At 45.1% G+C, this 15,055-nt stretch overlaps 1 protein-coding gene across 2 annotated transcripts in view; it reads left to right on the forward strand.

Annotated features, from left to right (window-relative positions):
• FRAS1 (Fraser extracellular matrix complex subunit 1) overlaps positions 1-15,055 on the forward strand; it is a 431,436-nt gene that overhangs the window by 398,373 nt on the left and 18,008 nt on the right. For both annotated transcript variants that reach the window (XM_075606876.1, XM_075606883.1), the window contains 4 exons: positions 1,138-1,343; positions 2,876-3,032; positions 13,609-13,809; positions 14,450-14,637. In XM_075606876.1, coding sequence (XP_075462991.1) covers positions 1,138-1,343; positions 2,876-3,032; positions 13,609-13,809; positions 14,450-14,637 — 752 coding nt within the window. The remainder of the gene's footprint in view (positions 1-1,137; positions 1,344-2,875; positions 3,033-13,608; positions 13,810-14,449; positions 14,638-15,055) is intronic.

Below are 15,055 nucleotides of genomic sequence, written 5' to 3' on the forward strand. Positions count from 1 at the left end.
AATGCAATTTGTACCTAAGGCTGCGTCCCCACTGGCGCTGAGCGTGCAGTGCTTGCCGCTTTTACTTACATATATCAATATGTGGAAGCCCCCGCTCACGTGGTGTGCGGGCATGCACTCTTACCCAAGCTTGACACTTGAGTAGACAAAAAAAAATGACTTTCAGCCTAAGACCCAAGAGAAATTGGCAGCATTCCAACTCGCTATGTTGCAGCAAAATATGGAGACAGTGTATCTTATGTGGCATCTAGCACTCTTACCCAAGCTTGACACTTGAGTAAACAAAACAAAAAATTACTTTCAAGCGCACTCAACTTGCCCGCAACGCCCCCCCTGTCTGCGCTTGCGAAATAGGCAGGACATCCTGCGCTCATGCTTAGAGAGTTGGTGACATCACCGCTCTCAAGCATGAGCGTGGTCAGCGCCAGCGTGGCCGCAACCTAAGACCTGTGAGAAATTGGCAGCAGTCCAGCTCGCTATGTTGCAGCAAAATATGGAGACAGTGTATCTTATGTGGCATCTTGTACATTAAGCTAGGGGTGCACAAACTGGTGAGCACAAGAATTTGGGGGGGCGCGGCTCTTACAAAGGACTCGCGCTCTTACCCAAAGCATTTAAATTAAATGCTGGGGAGCGCACGCGCGCGAGGCCTCTGTAACTCACCTGGTCTCCGGCGGTTTCTGGCGACGCGTTGCTATGGCAACGCCGCCAGGTCACGTGATGCTACGTTGCCATGGCAACACAACATCACATGACATCAGAAAATGCCGGACGAAAGGTAAGAAGGAGCAGGCAGGGGGGCGCGAGCAGTGGGGGAGAGCAAGCAGGGGGGCACAGACTAAAAAGTGTGCGCACAACTGCATTAAGCCACACACTGACTCTAGTTCCATTTCACTCTTGTGACGTCACATGCTGTAAAGTCACTCGTGAAAGCTTCTTTTATATTGTACATCATTCAAAGTTAATTTTTATTATATATGAGGATTTCTTTAGAGTGCATCACAGTAGGATCTTTTGTATCTAGTTTAGAAGTTATTTATCCAAGATACTGTAGCACTCCTCCTCTGATTACTAAAAAAACCTCAAATAGCAGAGCGTGAACTACCCCTCGTTATAGTGTTGCTTTTCTACCCGCAGTTCCAAGTATGCAGTTCAGCAACGATGCCTTCACAGTGAAGGAGAAGGACGGAGTCCTGCACATTCTTATTATACGTACTGGAGACTTGAGTTACGAGTCCTCCGTACGTTGCTACTCACAATCTCAGACAGCTAAGGTGATGGATGATTTTGAAGAAAGAAGAAACTCTGATGATTCTCGTCTCACATTTCTGAAAGGACAAAAAGTGAGTAAGCACAACAGTCGATCTTTCAATAAGTATATTGAAATAGAGCTCAACCCCCTTATAACGCTGTGCTTCGGGTCCAAAGAATCACATCGCGTTATAAGCGGATCGCGTTAGAAATAATGTACAATTGTATGCATTGTACAATAAAGTATTTAAGATACCAATAATCATGTTGTAAAGTATTAATAAATACGAAAATTGGGAGCCACACTTGCATTGCGTTATATTAGCGGATTCGCGTTGTAACGGATCGCGTTATAACGGAGTTGAGCTGTAGTTTTAAATAAACAACAATACTTGTTTGAAGTACTCTTTAAAAGTATATTTAATAATGCAGGTCATCAGGTACATTATAATTATTCAATCACGTGTACTGCTCTTAATCACGTGTCACTATATCTAGAAGTTTAAATATAAGTGGCACCTCCTCTTGATGCAATGAAAAGGGCCTTCCTGGAAGATCTCGAAAATTAAGCAGCGCTGAGGAATACATGCACAAGGCAAACTAGACTTGCAAAATCACAATACTACTCTGACAATGTTTATCAAAACACATCACATCCTACAAAATCCTGGAAAGTCAACCACAATATTTTTGAGGAGGTAAGAAATAGGAGCAAGGCATTCAAGAAGTTTAGAGGCAAAAGGCAGGAGTGAGACGGGTCGATTGTTAGAGAGACAGATAGGGTCAAGCTTACTGTTTTTGAGTAAAGGTTACCCAAGTTACAAGTTACCCAATTATCTGAGCAGTCTTCTCACTCCTACTGTACACAGCATCCTTAGATCTGCCTCCAGAATCCTGCTTATAGTCCCAAAGTTCAATAAGCAATCCAGTCGCTCTTCCTTCTCGTACTGATCACCCCCACTGCTGGAACAATTTACCAGAGTCCCTCAAATTCGCTTCCTGATTAAATTCTTTCAAGACTTCGGCTGTTTCTTACTTTAAACATGTCTGTAGCTGTACTTTGTAATATTACAAAGTTTACTTTGTGCCCAGGACATACTTGAAAACGAGAGCTAACTTTCAATGTTTTTCTTTCTCCTGGTAAAATATTTTTATAAATAAATAAAACTTGGAAAACATTTTTACATCAGCAACTTCATGAAACATTTTGAGCCAAATTAGCAAAGTAACCAAAAATACTTTAGACCAATTCATCCATGGGAATTTATTGTGTGCAGATACAAGTCTGCTCATAAGACAGAATGCTACTGTATTTGTGAGGATGGAACAGTTTTGATAAGGATCCTGTGTGAGGTTGTCTGGTTGCTTATATCTTCAAATCTGTAGAGCATATGCTTTTTCTTGTATGTGCCATATAATTTCCATTATTATAGAGTATAGCTGATGTCAAATAATATGTATGTTGAGTACCTAGCATTGTTGAGTACATTAGGCATACTGTACATGCTAACTAGAGCTTACATACAGTACATAGGGCGGGTCACTACGAGAGAACATGGGCTATATGAAATAAAATGCCAGACACTAGTACTTTGCTCATAGGAGTTGGTAACTCTTATTGCAGGTGAAAAACTGCACGGTGTTAATCAACGATGACTCTGTGTTTGAGCCAGAAGAACAGTTCAAGATCTATCTTGGCAATCCTCTCGGAAATCACTGGAGTGGAGCCAGGATTGGGAAAAATGACATGGCTACCATTACTATTTCAAATGATGAAGATGGTAAGTGTCGCCTATACTTTTAAATCTTTTATTGATAGGTGACTGTTGTGATTTAGGCTAAACTACATACAATGTAAATCATATGTTCATTATATTTGTGCTGTACATTATGAAGCCATTCACTGCCAGAACGACCTATCATAAAACAATCAATTATATGGCATAATCTTTATCGTTTAAAAAAATATATATATATATTATTGACATTTTTCACATCTTTAACATGTTATTAAAAACATGAATACATTAATTATTCCACATTAATTCATCAGATTGTATACATTCTCACACTGAAGATTATTCACAGGTAGTAAGTCATGGGGAAGTCATTTGTCGATAAAGACTAGCGCTGTTTAGTGAAAAAAGTAGGGAAAATCCCTAGAATAACCGAGGCTACTACCTGGGCAAGGAGTATAACTTTTTCACTTGATTGAAGACAGACACCAGTAATAATAACTAATAGTATAATAAACCTCCGGTACTCACTCAGGGTATTGGGCAATGGTGTATACCGGATAGAAGTACAGAGGGACACCTCCCAAGGGGCGCCCCTAAGTAAATCACGGCCCGATCACCTGACGCCTCACCTCTCCCCTGTGTACCGCGTGAAGGTAATTCGCCGGTCTGTAGTCACGAAAAGCCGTTCCTGATTATCACCGGTATGAATCTCTGGCAGCTCATGTCCACGCTGCTTCTGGTGTCGGCGTGCTCCAACCGGAAGTGACGTCGCATAGAGAAAAAAAGTGTGTTTGCTCCGTGGTCACAGCATCTCCAACAGCCAACGCATGGATGAATAAAAAACTTTATTAGCAACTAGTAATGAACATCAGCAAGAGCCACTCTGACGCGTTTCGTCCAGGCTTGGACTTTATCAAAGAGTGATTCCCCATGCACATTGACAAACCTTATATAGGGGATGACGTGTTCAAACCTCCAATCATCACAGGGATGGACCTTCCCCTTCACCTGCAAACTACTAATAAAGTCGTCCAAGCCTGGAAAAAACACGTCAGAGTGGCTCTTGCTGATGTTCATTACTAGTTGCTAATAAAGTTTTTTATTCATCCATGCGTTGGCTGTTGGAGATGCTGTGACCACGGAGCAAACACACTTTTTTTCTCTAGCGCTGTTTAGTAAATGAAAAACAGTTCAATGGAGGGTACTGTGGGGCTCCAGAAATCACATGTGACCACATACTGTATAATAAGTCCAATAAGCGTCAGAGTGCTTGTATGGTATCCCTCCTTCAAAATAATGAAAAATAGCAGGAATGGGGCTCAGTGCCTTGTGGCATCCACTTGGTGACCACAGATAATGGCACTTATGAATAACCCACTCAATCAAAACAGCAGTGATGTATATAACAGGAAACAATGACATGGCCCTATGGCCCAATACCTGTATCCTTTGCAGGAACACTGCTGTTATCAAAGCATCCAGGGCGTGCAATCTGTAGATGAAGACAATCCAGAATGGTGTAGCAGCAGTCAGAGCACAGCCAGTGAGATCCAAAAATTGGAAGTCTGCAATAAATAACTGATTAACGTATTTTGGCGTTTGCCTGGGGTTATTTTTGGATGTCACTGGCTGTGCTCTGACTGCTGCTATACCATTCTGGATAGTAAATGAAAAACAATGACTCTAGAAAATGATATTGCAATATTATTATTACTTGCATACAGTAACTGGGTGAGTTCAAAGACCTTGATGAGATATAACATGGGGAAACATAAAACAATGTGAAACCTTTCTATTTCTGAAGGGGATCAAAAAAACTCTGCAGCTCCCAGGTAAATAACAGTGACAAACATGAAAACTCTTCCAATGTTGCATTTTACACAAACCTTTAGTGTTACGTATCAAGGAAATTTAGCAGAAGGCTTGTCCCAAAAACGAATTTTCATGTTGCGCCTCTTAGCATCAGTGTTTTTTAAGTACTCCAATTTTACCCATTTTTTTTTATAGATTTCAGCTTTTGATTTGAATAGTGTCCGCATGGAGCAGTTTATGGGGATGTTACATGATGCACATAATATATTGGGATTTATCACATATGGTGCACAAAATGGTTCAGTGCGGTAAAACAAAGTCTTCTTTGCATTGACACGCAGTTGGGAGCTTCTAAATATATATATATATATATATATATATATATATATATATATATATATATATATATATATATATATATATACTAGCTGAGAGACCCGGCGTTGCCCGGCATGTAAATGCGTAATAGGTAGTATTATTTATAAATGGTGGAACAATAGGTGACTATTTGTTGAAAAGGTTGGATAATAATGTTGAAAAGAAAGATGGAAGAAAATGTAATACGATGTTGTATAAAAATGGTTTATTGTAAACACACCACAGTACAATGTATATTTTGGTGACATAAGTGATGTGAAAATGTGAGGCGTGTGTCCTGCTAGGGTGTGAGCGTGTGTGAGGCGGCAGGTGGGTGTTCAGTACGGGTGGCGCATGGGTAGTGAGTGCTGGCTGTGGGTCGGGGTCCTGCTAGGGTGTGAGGCGGCGGGTGTGTGGCGAGTGCGGGTGACAGCTGGTCAGTGATATTGTTGCGTAGGGGCAGGATGCGGCAGGTGTGTGTCGAGTGTGTGTGGTGGGTGAGAGGCGGCGGGTGTGTGTTGAGTGCGTGCGGCGGCTGTGTGGCGCAGGGGTGTGAGCGGTGGGCGGGTGAAAGGCAGAAGTGCGGGTGGGCGAAAGGCAGAGGCAGGAGGGCGGACGAAAGGCATTGAAGGAGGGGAGGTGAGGTCGGAGGGGTGGTGGGGGGTGGTGGGGGGTGGTGGGGGGTGGTGAGGGGAGGTGAAGGGGGCGGAGGGGAGGGGAGGAGGATGGGTGGTGAGGGGGGGGATGGTGAGGGGAGGTGAAGGGGGGGCGGAGGGGAGGTGAAGGCGGGGGGGAGGTGAAGGGGGGTGGAGGGGGTAGGTGGGGGGCTGGGGGGAGGGGGTAGGTGAAGGGGGGTGAGGGTAGATGAAGGGGGGTGGTAAGGGGGGGAGGTGGTGGGAAGGTGGTAAGGGGGGGAGGTGGTGGGAAGGGGGGGAAGTGGTGGGAAGGGGAGGGAGGTGGTGGGAAGGGGGGGAGGTGGTGGGAAGGGGGGGAGGTGGTGGGAAGGTGGGAAGGGGGGGGGAGGTGGTGGGAAGGTGGGAGGTTGTAAGGGGGGAGTGAAGGTGGGGGTGAAGGAAGGTGGGGGTGGGGGTGAAAGTGGGGGTGGAGGGGGCGGTGAATGTGGGGGTGGAGGGGGGGGTGAAGGTGGGGGTGGAGGGGAGGTGAAGATAGGGGTGGAGGGGAGGTGAAGCGGGGGTGGAGGGGAGGTGAAGTGGGGGTGGAGGGGAGGTGAAGTGGGGGTGGAGGGGAGGTGAAGCGGGGGTGGAGGGGAGGTGAAGCGGGGGTGGAGGGGAGGTGAAGCGGGGGTTGAGGGGGGGGGTGGAGGGGAGGTGAAGGGGGGTGGAGGAGGGGAGGTGAAGGGGCGGTGGAGGGGAGGTGAAGGGGGGGGTGGAGGGGAGGTGAAGGGGGGGTGGAGGGGAGGTGAAGGGGGGGGTGGAGGGGAGGTGAAGGGGGGGTGGAGGGGGGGGGGGTGGAGGGGAGGTGGAGGGGAGGTGAAGGGGGGGTGGAGGGGAGGTGAAGGGGGGGTGGAGGGGAGGTGAAGGGGGGGGTGGAGGGGAGGTGAAGGGGGGGTGGAGGGGAGGTGAAGGGGGGGTGGAGGGGGGGTGGAGGGGAGGTGAAGGGGGGGGTGGAGGGGAGGTGAAGGGGGGGGGGTGGAGGGGAGGTGAAGGGGGGGGTGAAGGGGGGGTGTGGAGGGGAGGTTAAGGGGGGGTGGAGGGGAGGTTAAGGGGGGGTGGAGGGGAGGTTAAGGGGGGGGTGGAGGGGAGGTGAAGTGGAGGGGGGGTGGAGGGAGGGGAGGTGGAAGGGAGGGGAAGTGGAGTGAGGGGTGGGTGAGGGGAGGTGAAGCCCGTTCCCTCACCCATCCGGCCGTTCACTCACCCGTCCGGCAGCTCCCACGTGGATCTGAGGCGGGAGGCAGCATGTTGTGGCTGCTCCCCCGCTGTGTCCCTGGCGCGCGCTCGCTCACTCCGCTCCCCCGCTGACTGTAGCGGCGCCGGGGGGGGGGGTGGAGGGGAAGTGAGTGAGGGAAGGTGAAGGGGGGTGAGGGGAGGTGAAGGCCGCTCACTCACCCGTCCGGCAGCTCCCTCACCCGTCCGGCAGCTCCCTCACCCGTCCGGCAGCTCCCTCACCCGTCCGGCAGCTCCCACGTGGAGGGGGGGGGGGGTGAAAGCGCGGGAAACAGGGAGAGGCGGAGGAAGAGGCGGAGCCTCCGGGACCGGTGGGGAAGAGAGCGGGAGATGTGCTGCTAACACTGTGAGCCCCGCTAATGTATGTAACACCGTGTGTGTGGGGGGGTTGTGTGTGTTTAGTGATGTGTGTGTGTGTGTGTGTGTGTGTGTGTATAGTGATGTGTGTGTGTGTGTATAGTGATGTGTGTGTGTGTGTATAGTGGTGTGTGTGTGTGTGTGTGTGTGTGTATAGTGGTGTGTGTGTGTGTGTGTGTGTGTGTGTGTGTGTGTGTGTGTGTGTGTGTGTGTGTGTGTGTGTGTGTGTGTGTGTGTGTGCCCTTCACTCCGCCTCAGGCCAATGAGAGGTGTGCGGGGGCGGGCGGCCCAAGGGAGCAATCTCATTGGCCTGGCCCAAGGTCCAATGAGATTGCCGCTAGGGACACGGGGAGGGACACAGGGAGACACATACAGACCCGGACACATAGGACACTTTCAGAAATATATAGTAGATATACTGTATACACACACACACACACACACACACACACACACACACACACACAACACAAAATTCTCCCAACAACTGTGCACCAGGACCTCTGAAAGATTAAGGAACCATCTCATTAGCATCTGTTACAGCAACAGGAGAAATACAAAAGAGACGATAGACTGCATCCTGAACACACAAGCAATACACACAGACACGTGGAGAAAACTCCAAAGTTCCATGAAAAATTCCTGAAGGGTCTAATTAGCTACACGGAAAAGAAACTCCACAGACTGAGGCTGAGAATGAGATACTCTGCAGAAGCCAGCACAACCAGAAATAATACAAACATTTACAATCACCAACAGCAGGACTGCACTGTTAACATCTCAGACTACACACCAAATCAAGCAGAGTCCCCGGTATTATCAAAGGGTCTCACATTCTGCCCTACCAAGCCCATGGACAAGATTGAGCTGTGCAGTGACCTGGAAGAGTTCTTCAGAAGACTGCGTCTTAAGGAGTTCTTCCATGACAGACATAACCAAGAGTGCGCCAACACTGCAGAAGGAGAGCTGCTGCACATGAGCAGGAAGAAGCAAAAATCCAACTGGACCCCACAAACTGGGCGCAACCCCAAACTAGACCGGTACATCGGAAACAGACAGAGCCAAATACACCATCCTGGACAAAGTTAGGAAACAAACATATAATCTGACACTGATCGAGATGAGAGCCATAGAATCTCTAAAGGCCAACCACAACATAACAGTCAAACCTGTGGACAAGGGAGGAGCATTGGTCATAATGAACACCACAGACTACCTGCGGGAAGCGCACAGACAACTCTCTGATGCAAAGTATTACACCAAACTGCAGGAGGATCCAACAAGAAAAAACCTGAGAACTCAACAGGATCATTAAAACACTCCCGATCCACACAAGAGAACAAATTCTGGACCTGATACCAGCTAACCCAAAACCTGTCATATTCTACATGCTCCCTAAAATTCACAAAGAGGGAAGCCATGGGCGCCCTATTATCTCTGGATCTGGCACACTAACTGAGAATATTTCTGGCTGGGTGGAAGATATTCTAAAACCACGTGTCAGGAACACACCCAGCTATATCCAGGACACCACCGACCTGCTAAACAAACTTAATGCCATTGGCCCCCTCCCAACTGGAACACTACTATACAACTATGGATGTAGAATCACTTTACACAAACATCCCCCACAAAGATGGGATTTCAGCCTGCAGATACTTTCTGGGACCGCAGGACCTACTCACAGAGACAGGGACTAAATGCATCGAATTTATTCTGACCCATAACGTCACATTTGGAAATGACACCTACCTCCAGACAACCAGAACTGCTATGGGCACTCGGATGGCGCCACAGTATGCCAATCTGTTCTGCGCAAAACAGGAAAGTGACTTTCTTTCCACCCCTTGAACCCCTTACATACCTTCGGTACATCAATGACATCCTCCTGATTTGGACCTCTGGTGAACAGGACCTCCTACAGTTCTATGAGAACTTCAATACGTTCCACCCAACCATCAACCTCAAACTCACCCATTCCCCAGACGAAGTATACATCCTAGACACCACCATTACTATAAAGAACAACCAACTAAAGACATCTGTATACCACAAACCTACAGACAGAGCCAGCTATTTGAGGGACAACAGCTTCCACCCCACACACACTAAGCATTCAACCATCTACAGTCAAGCCATACGATACAACCGGATATGCTCCGACACAGCAGACAGAGGCCAGCGGATTACAGCCTTGAGATCGGATTTCATAAACCGTGGATATAATCACAGAATTGTAGACCAGCAAATCCACAATGCCACCAGAATACCAAGAAGTGATCTCCTTGAATACAGACAGAAAGAGACAAGGGACAGAGTACCTTTGGTGGTCACATATAACCCACACCTAGAAGCCCTATGCAAGATCGCCAGGGAACTACAAACCATTCTCCAGGAAGATACAAGACTGGAACAGGTCTTCCCTGAAACACCCTTATTATCATACAGACAACCTCATAATCTCAAGAAAATTATGGTGAGGAGTACATTATTCAACAGTACAACTGAATGCAGGACAAGACCATACCAGGACGCAAGATGCAAAACCTACGCAATGCTCCACACAGCGGCCATAATACAAATACCACACAGGAATCTGGAGTACAAAATCAGAGCAAGGTTCACCTGTCCCTCCAGCAATGTCGTGTACCTCAACATGTGCATGAAATGCCCAGGGGGCTGCTACTCCATAGGTGAGACAGGACAGGGGCTAAACAAGAGAATGAATCTGCATTGCCACAGCATCACACGTGGAACAAAAGACAGTCCTGACAGCGAACATTTCCCTGATTCTGGCCATAAGATGAACTATCTGAAGGTGGCCATAGTCAAAGGTAATCTTAGAACACCGAAAGAGAGACGATTGCATGAATACAAATGTATGCAACTACAGTTGGGTCCGGAAATAATTGGACACTGATACAAGTTTTGTTATTTCAGCTGTGTACCAAAATCAATTCAAGTTACAGTCAAATAATGAATGTGGGCTTGAAGTGCAGTCTATCAGCTCTAATTTGAGGGTATTCACATCCACATTGGAGAAAGGGTTTAGGAATTACATCTCTTTAATATTTAGCCCCCTCTTTTTCAAGGGACCAGAAGTAATTGGACAATTGACTCAAAAACTGTTTCATGGACAGATGTGGGCTATTCCTTCGTTATTTCATCATCAATTAAGCAGGTAAAAGGTCTGGAGTTGATTCCAGGTGTGGAATTCACATTTGGAAGCTATTGCTGTGAACCCTCAACATGCGGTCAAAGGAGCTCTCAATGCAGGTGAAACAGGGCATCCTTAGGCTGCAAAAAACAAGACAATCCATCAGAGAGATAGCAGGAACAGTAGAAGTGGCCAAATCAACAGTTTGGTACATTCTGAGAAAAAAAGAACGCACTGGCGAGCTCTGCAACACAAAAAGGCCTGGACGTCCACGCAAGACAACAGTGGTGGATGATCTTAGGATCCTTTCCATGGTAAAGAAAAACCCCTTCACAACATCCAGCCAAGTGAAGAACACTCTCCAGGAGGTAAGCATATCATTATCCAAGTCTACCATAAAGAGAAGACTTCACAAGAGCAAATACAGAGGGTTCACCACAAGGTGCAAACCATTCATAAGCCTCACGAATAGAAAGGCCAGATTAGACTTTGCCAAACAATATCTAAAAAAACCAGCCCAGTTCTGGAACAGCATTCTTTGGACAGATGAAACTAAGATCAACCTGTACCAGAATGATGGAAAGAAAAAGTATGGAGAAGGCTTGGAACGGCTCATGATCCAAAGCATACCACATCTGTAAAACACGGTGAAGGCAGTGTGATAGCATGGGCATGGATGGCTTACAATGGCACTGGGTCACTAGTGTTTACTGATGATGTGACAGAAGACAGAAGCAGCCGGATGAATTCTGAAGTTTATAGGGATATATTGTCTGCTCAGATTCAGCCAAATTAAGCGATGTTGATTTGGACGGCGCTTCATTTTACAGATGGACAATGACCCAAAACATACTGCGAAAGCAACCCAGGAGTTTTTTAAGGCAATGAAGTGGAATATTCTGCAATGGCCGAGTCAATCACATGATCTCAACCCCATTGAGCATGCATTTCACTTGCTGAAGACAAAACTTAAGGCAGAAAGACCCACGAACAAACAACAACTGAAGACAGCTGCAGTAAAGGCCTGGCAAAGCATCACAAAGGAGGAAACCCAGCGTTTGGTGATGTCCATACGTTCCAGGCTTCAAGCAGTCATTGCCTGCAAAGGATTCTCGACAAAGTATTAAAAATGAACATTTTATTTATGATTGTGTTAATTTGTCCAATTACATTTGAGCCCCTAAAATAAGGGAACTGTGTATGAAAATGGTTGCAATTCCTAAACGTTTCATTCGATATTTTTGTTCAACCCCTTGAATTAAAGCTGAAAGTCTGCACTTCTATTGCATCTCGGTTGTTTCATTTCAAATCCATTGTGGTGGCATACAGAGTCAAAATGATGAAAATTGTGTCAGTGTCCAATTATTTCCAGACCTAACTGTATTTGGGACACTAAGCGGTGGCCGAAACCGAGACTGCAGCTTCATGAGTCACTACCCTGACACGAGAACTCTCTTCCCATGAGTGCTAAAGGCCATGTCTATACTGTACATACCGCGCTATATTAATGCATACACCTCTGCCTCTTACACATATATATGTACAATGTAATTCTATCCATATATACCAATAGGGACCACATAGTATCTACACACATTAATAGTAATGCAACACCCTCTTACATTTCTACACCTACCACACCATTGGTATACACTCCCACACACACACCTTTTGTAAAGTGCTGTATACACTGTGGGCACTTTATAAATTTATATTTACACACATACACACATACACACACATACTCTTACATGACTAACATTCAGGGACCATTTAACTCCTTGTCATAAATCGCATACTGCACAGAAGTGAGGGATAGGCTTCAGTCAGATAACATTCCAGGATGCACTGTTTTCAAGTAAAAACCTTTCTTGCTTTATCCATTGTAACACTGCCGGAAGAAGAGATCAGCGTATCTTGAAACCTCACACAAATTAAACCATTTCGTTAGCCACAGAACAGTATCGTCTATTTGTTTTTGATATATATAAATATATATATATAATTAAAAATATACAGCACCAATATATAGTGAGGGTCACAATTGATAAAGAGGTAGCAATGGCTAAGTGCTTACCCCATGACAAGCTCAACATAAAAAACACATAAAAACCATAAAAACCAACAAAATGATACACAAAGGAAAAGGAACAGGGGAAAGGAGGACAGAAACAAGAGGATACTGCCAACAGGAAAAAAGTTCGAAAAGTATAAAAATAACGCTGGAGATGCCGTGCAGCTGTCCACAGGATAATCCACCTCCCACGATTCATTGAAAAACAAAAGAAGACAGCGCAGCCTCCATAGCATAATTCGGTATAACAATTTTATGAAAAATCAGGATAAAAACAGGTCACTCACAAAGATGGACAAAACTTGCACATAGAACTGAAATTATATCAAGGTTTGTGGAAGCAGGAACTCATCTGGTAGCTCTCCTTATGAGCTATTGAATTACTCGTTGTGAGAAAGGGGGGGGGGAGTGACGCGTGTACACTCGAACACAAGGTGCTCCAAATCTGTGCGCTCACTTTGCCTTCCCCCTGCACACCCGTACTATGTCCTCTGGTTCCTCCGATCAAAGGGCTCTGTCAGTGTAATGGTCTTTCCTCCTCCAAGACTCCTTGCACAGTCCTAACTGCGTAACCCTATGCGTTTTGTCGCATTTGTGTAGGCGACTTCATCAGGGGAGGCAGAATAGATGGTCTGATGGCCCTTATATAGTCCATAATCAATTAGTTCATTAATGGTCTAATTTCAACCCTTTGAGGTATGTGAAAGTGATGTCTGATCATAGGCACACAACAAATACATTACATGGGAAACTACAACACCAGAATTGCAGAGAGAGACATGAAACACATTGCTGCTGTATATTAAAATGGTAAAATATAATTATATACATAGTTGCTTATAATTAGTTATTACAAGATAACTCATTTAGTTGCTATATATATATATATATGTGTGTGTGTGTGTGTGTATAAAAATTGTGTATATAAAAATTATTTACTTTGTTTTCTTCCCACAGCACCTACCATTGAATTTGAGGAGGCTACTTACCAAGTTCGAGAGCCCCAAGAACTAGATGGTATTGCTATTTTAAACATCAAGGTGATCAGAAAAGGAGACCAGAACAGGACATCAAAGGTCCGTTGCAGCACACGTGATGGGTCTGCTCAGTCCGGGGTAGATTACTACCCAAGTAGCCGGGTTCTCAAATTCAGTCCTGGTAAGTAATTAAAATTCAATATTGAACACAATAAGATTAGGTGGGTTATGCACCTGTGACATTTGCTTCAGGAGGTTTCAGGCCTCATCTCATGTTGTACCATCATGTATTGTTACTCCTCGTTTAAATCTATAAGTTATTTGAAAGTAACTTCACTTCAACACTCTAAATTCTTCTTAGTCTTTTCATATCCAATCTGCAATCTCTCAGTATTCTTGCCTTTCCCTTCACCATTCGTGCTTACTCCCTTTTTGTTTTCAAATAATGTGCTTGCTGCTTACTCTTTTTGGTCTCAGTGTATCTAGCTGTCCATCATCAAGAATAAATTCATTCTCATGATGAGACTCTACTTAGTCTACAAAAAGTCAGTAGATTGATGGTAATAGAGGATACTACTTTTTAATCTACAGTTGACAGTATAACTACTTTTTAATTTACAGTCAACAGTATCACTACTTTCTTATCATCTATGCTTTCTAGACATATGTATTGCATACATCTTTCTAAAAATATGGTCAGAATAGCTTTATATCAGAGTTCAAGAAATGTAGAATTTATTAAAGTCAGACACATTACCACAGCTTTTTTTTTTTTTAAAGCCACGTCGACTACTGCAAATAATACCCTCTTTCCACTGCAGGAATGGATCACATCATGTTTAAGGTGGAGATTTTGTCAAATGAAGACAGGGAGTGGCATGAATCTTTTTCACTGGTCCTTGGACCAGACGATCCTGTTGAGGCTGTACTTGGGGATATCACCACTGCCACAGTGACAATCCTGGACCAGGAGGCAGCAGGAAGTCTGATTTTACCATCACCACCTATTGTGAGTACATAACCCAATAGATTCTCTACACTCATGGCATAACTGTAAAAAGATGCCTCCCCAGTGAAGGAAGAGACAGAGCATGTGGGATGGGAAAAAAATTGAATAAGAAAGGAGTTTGGGGGGTTGGAAAATAAAAAGCGAGAAAGTGATAGAAAATACGCAGGGAAGAGAACACATTTTTAATGTGCACACAATAAAAAAATATTTCTTCTGAATGTATACTTGAAGTAGGATCAAGGGTGCAAAAATGTTTAGACGTGAAAAAAAATGTTAATGACTCCTGATCTAAATAATTATGTGCGCATTGCACAAGAGTTAATGCAGCTTTTAAGCGTGGAAATGTGTAATCAATATTGCGTGTAGTGCTGTGGGTTTTCTGTGGGGCATAAATTCTGTGCTCCATTCTCTCTGGTAG

Source organism: Ascaphus truei, chromosome 1, assembly GCF_040206685.1.
Source record: "Ascaphus truei isolate aAscTru1 chromosome 1, aAscTru1.hap1, whole genome shotgun sequence".
NCBI classification, from domain to species: domain Eukaryota; kingdom Metazoa; phylum Chordata; class Amphibia; order Anura; family Ascaphidae; genus Ascaphus; species Ascaphus truei.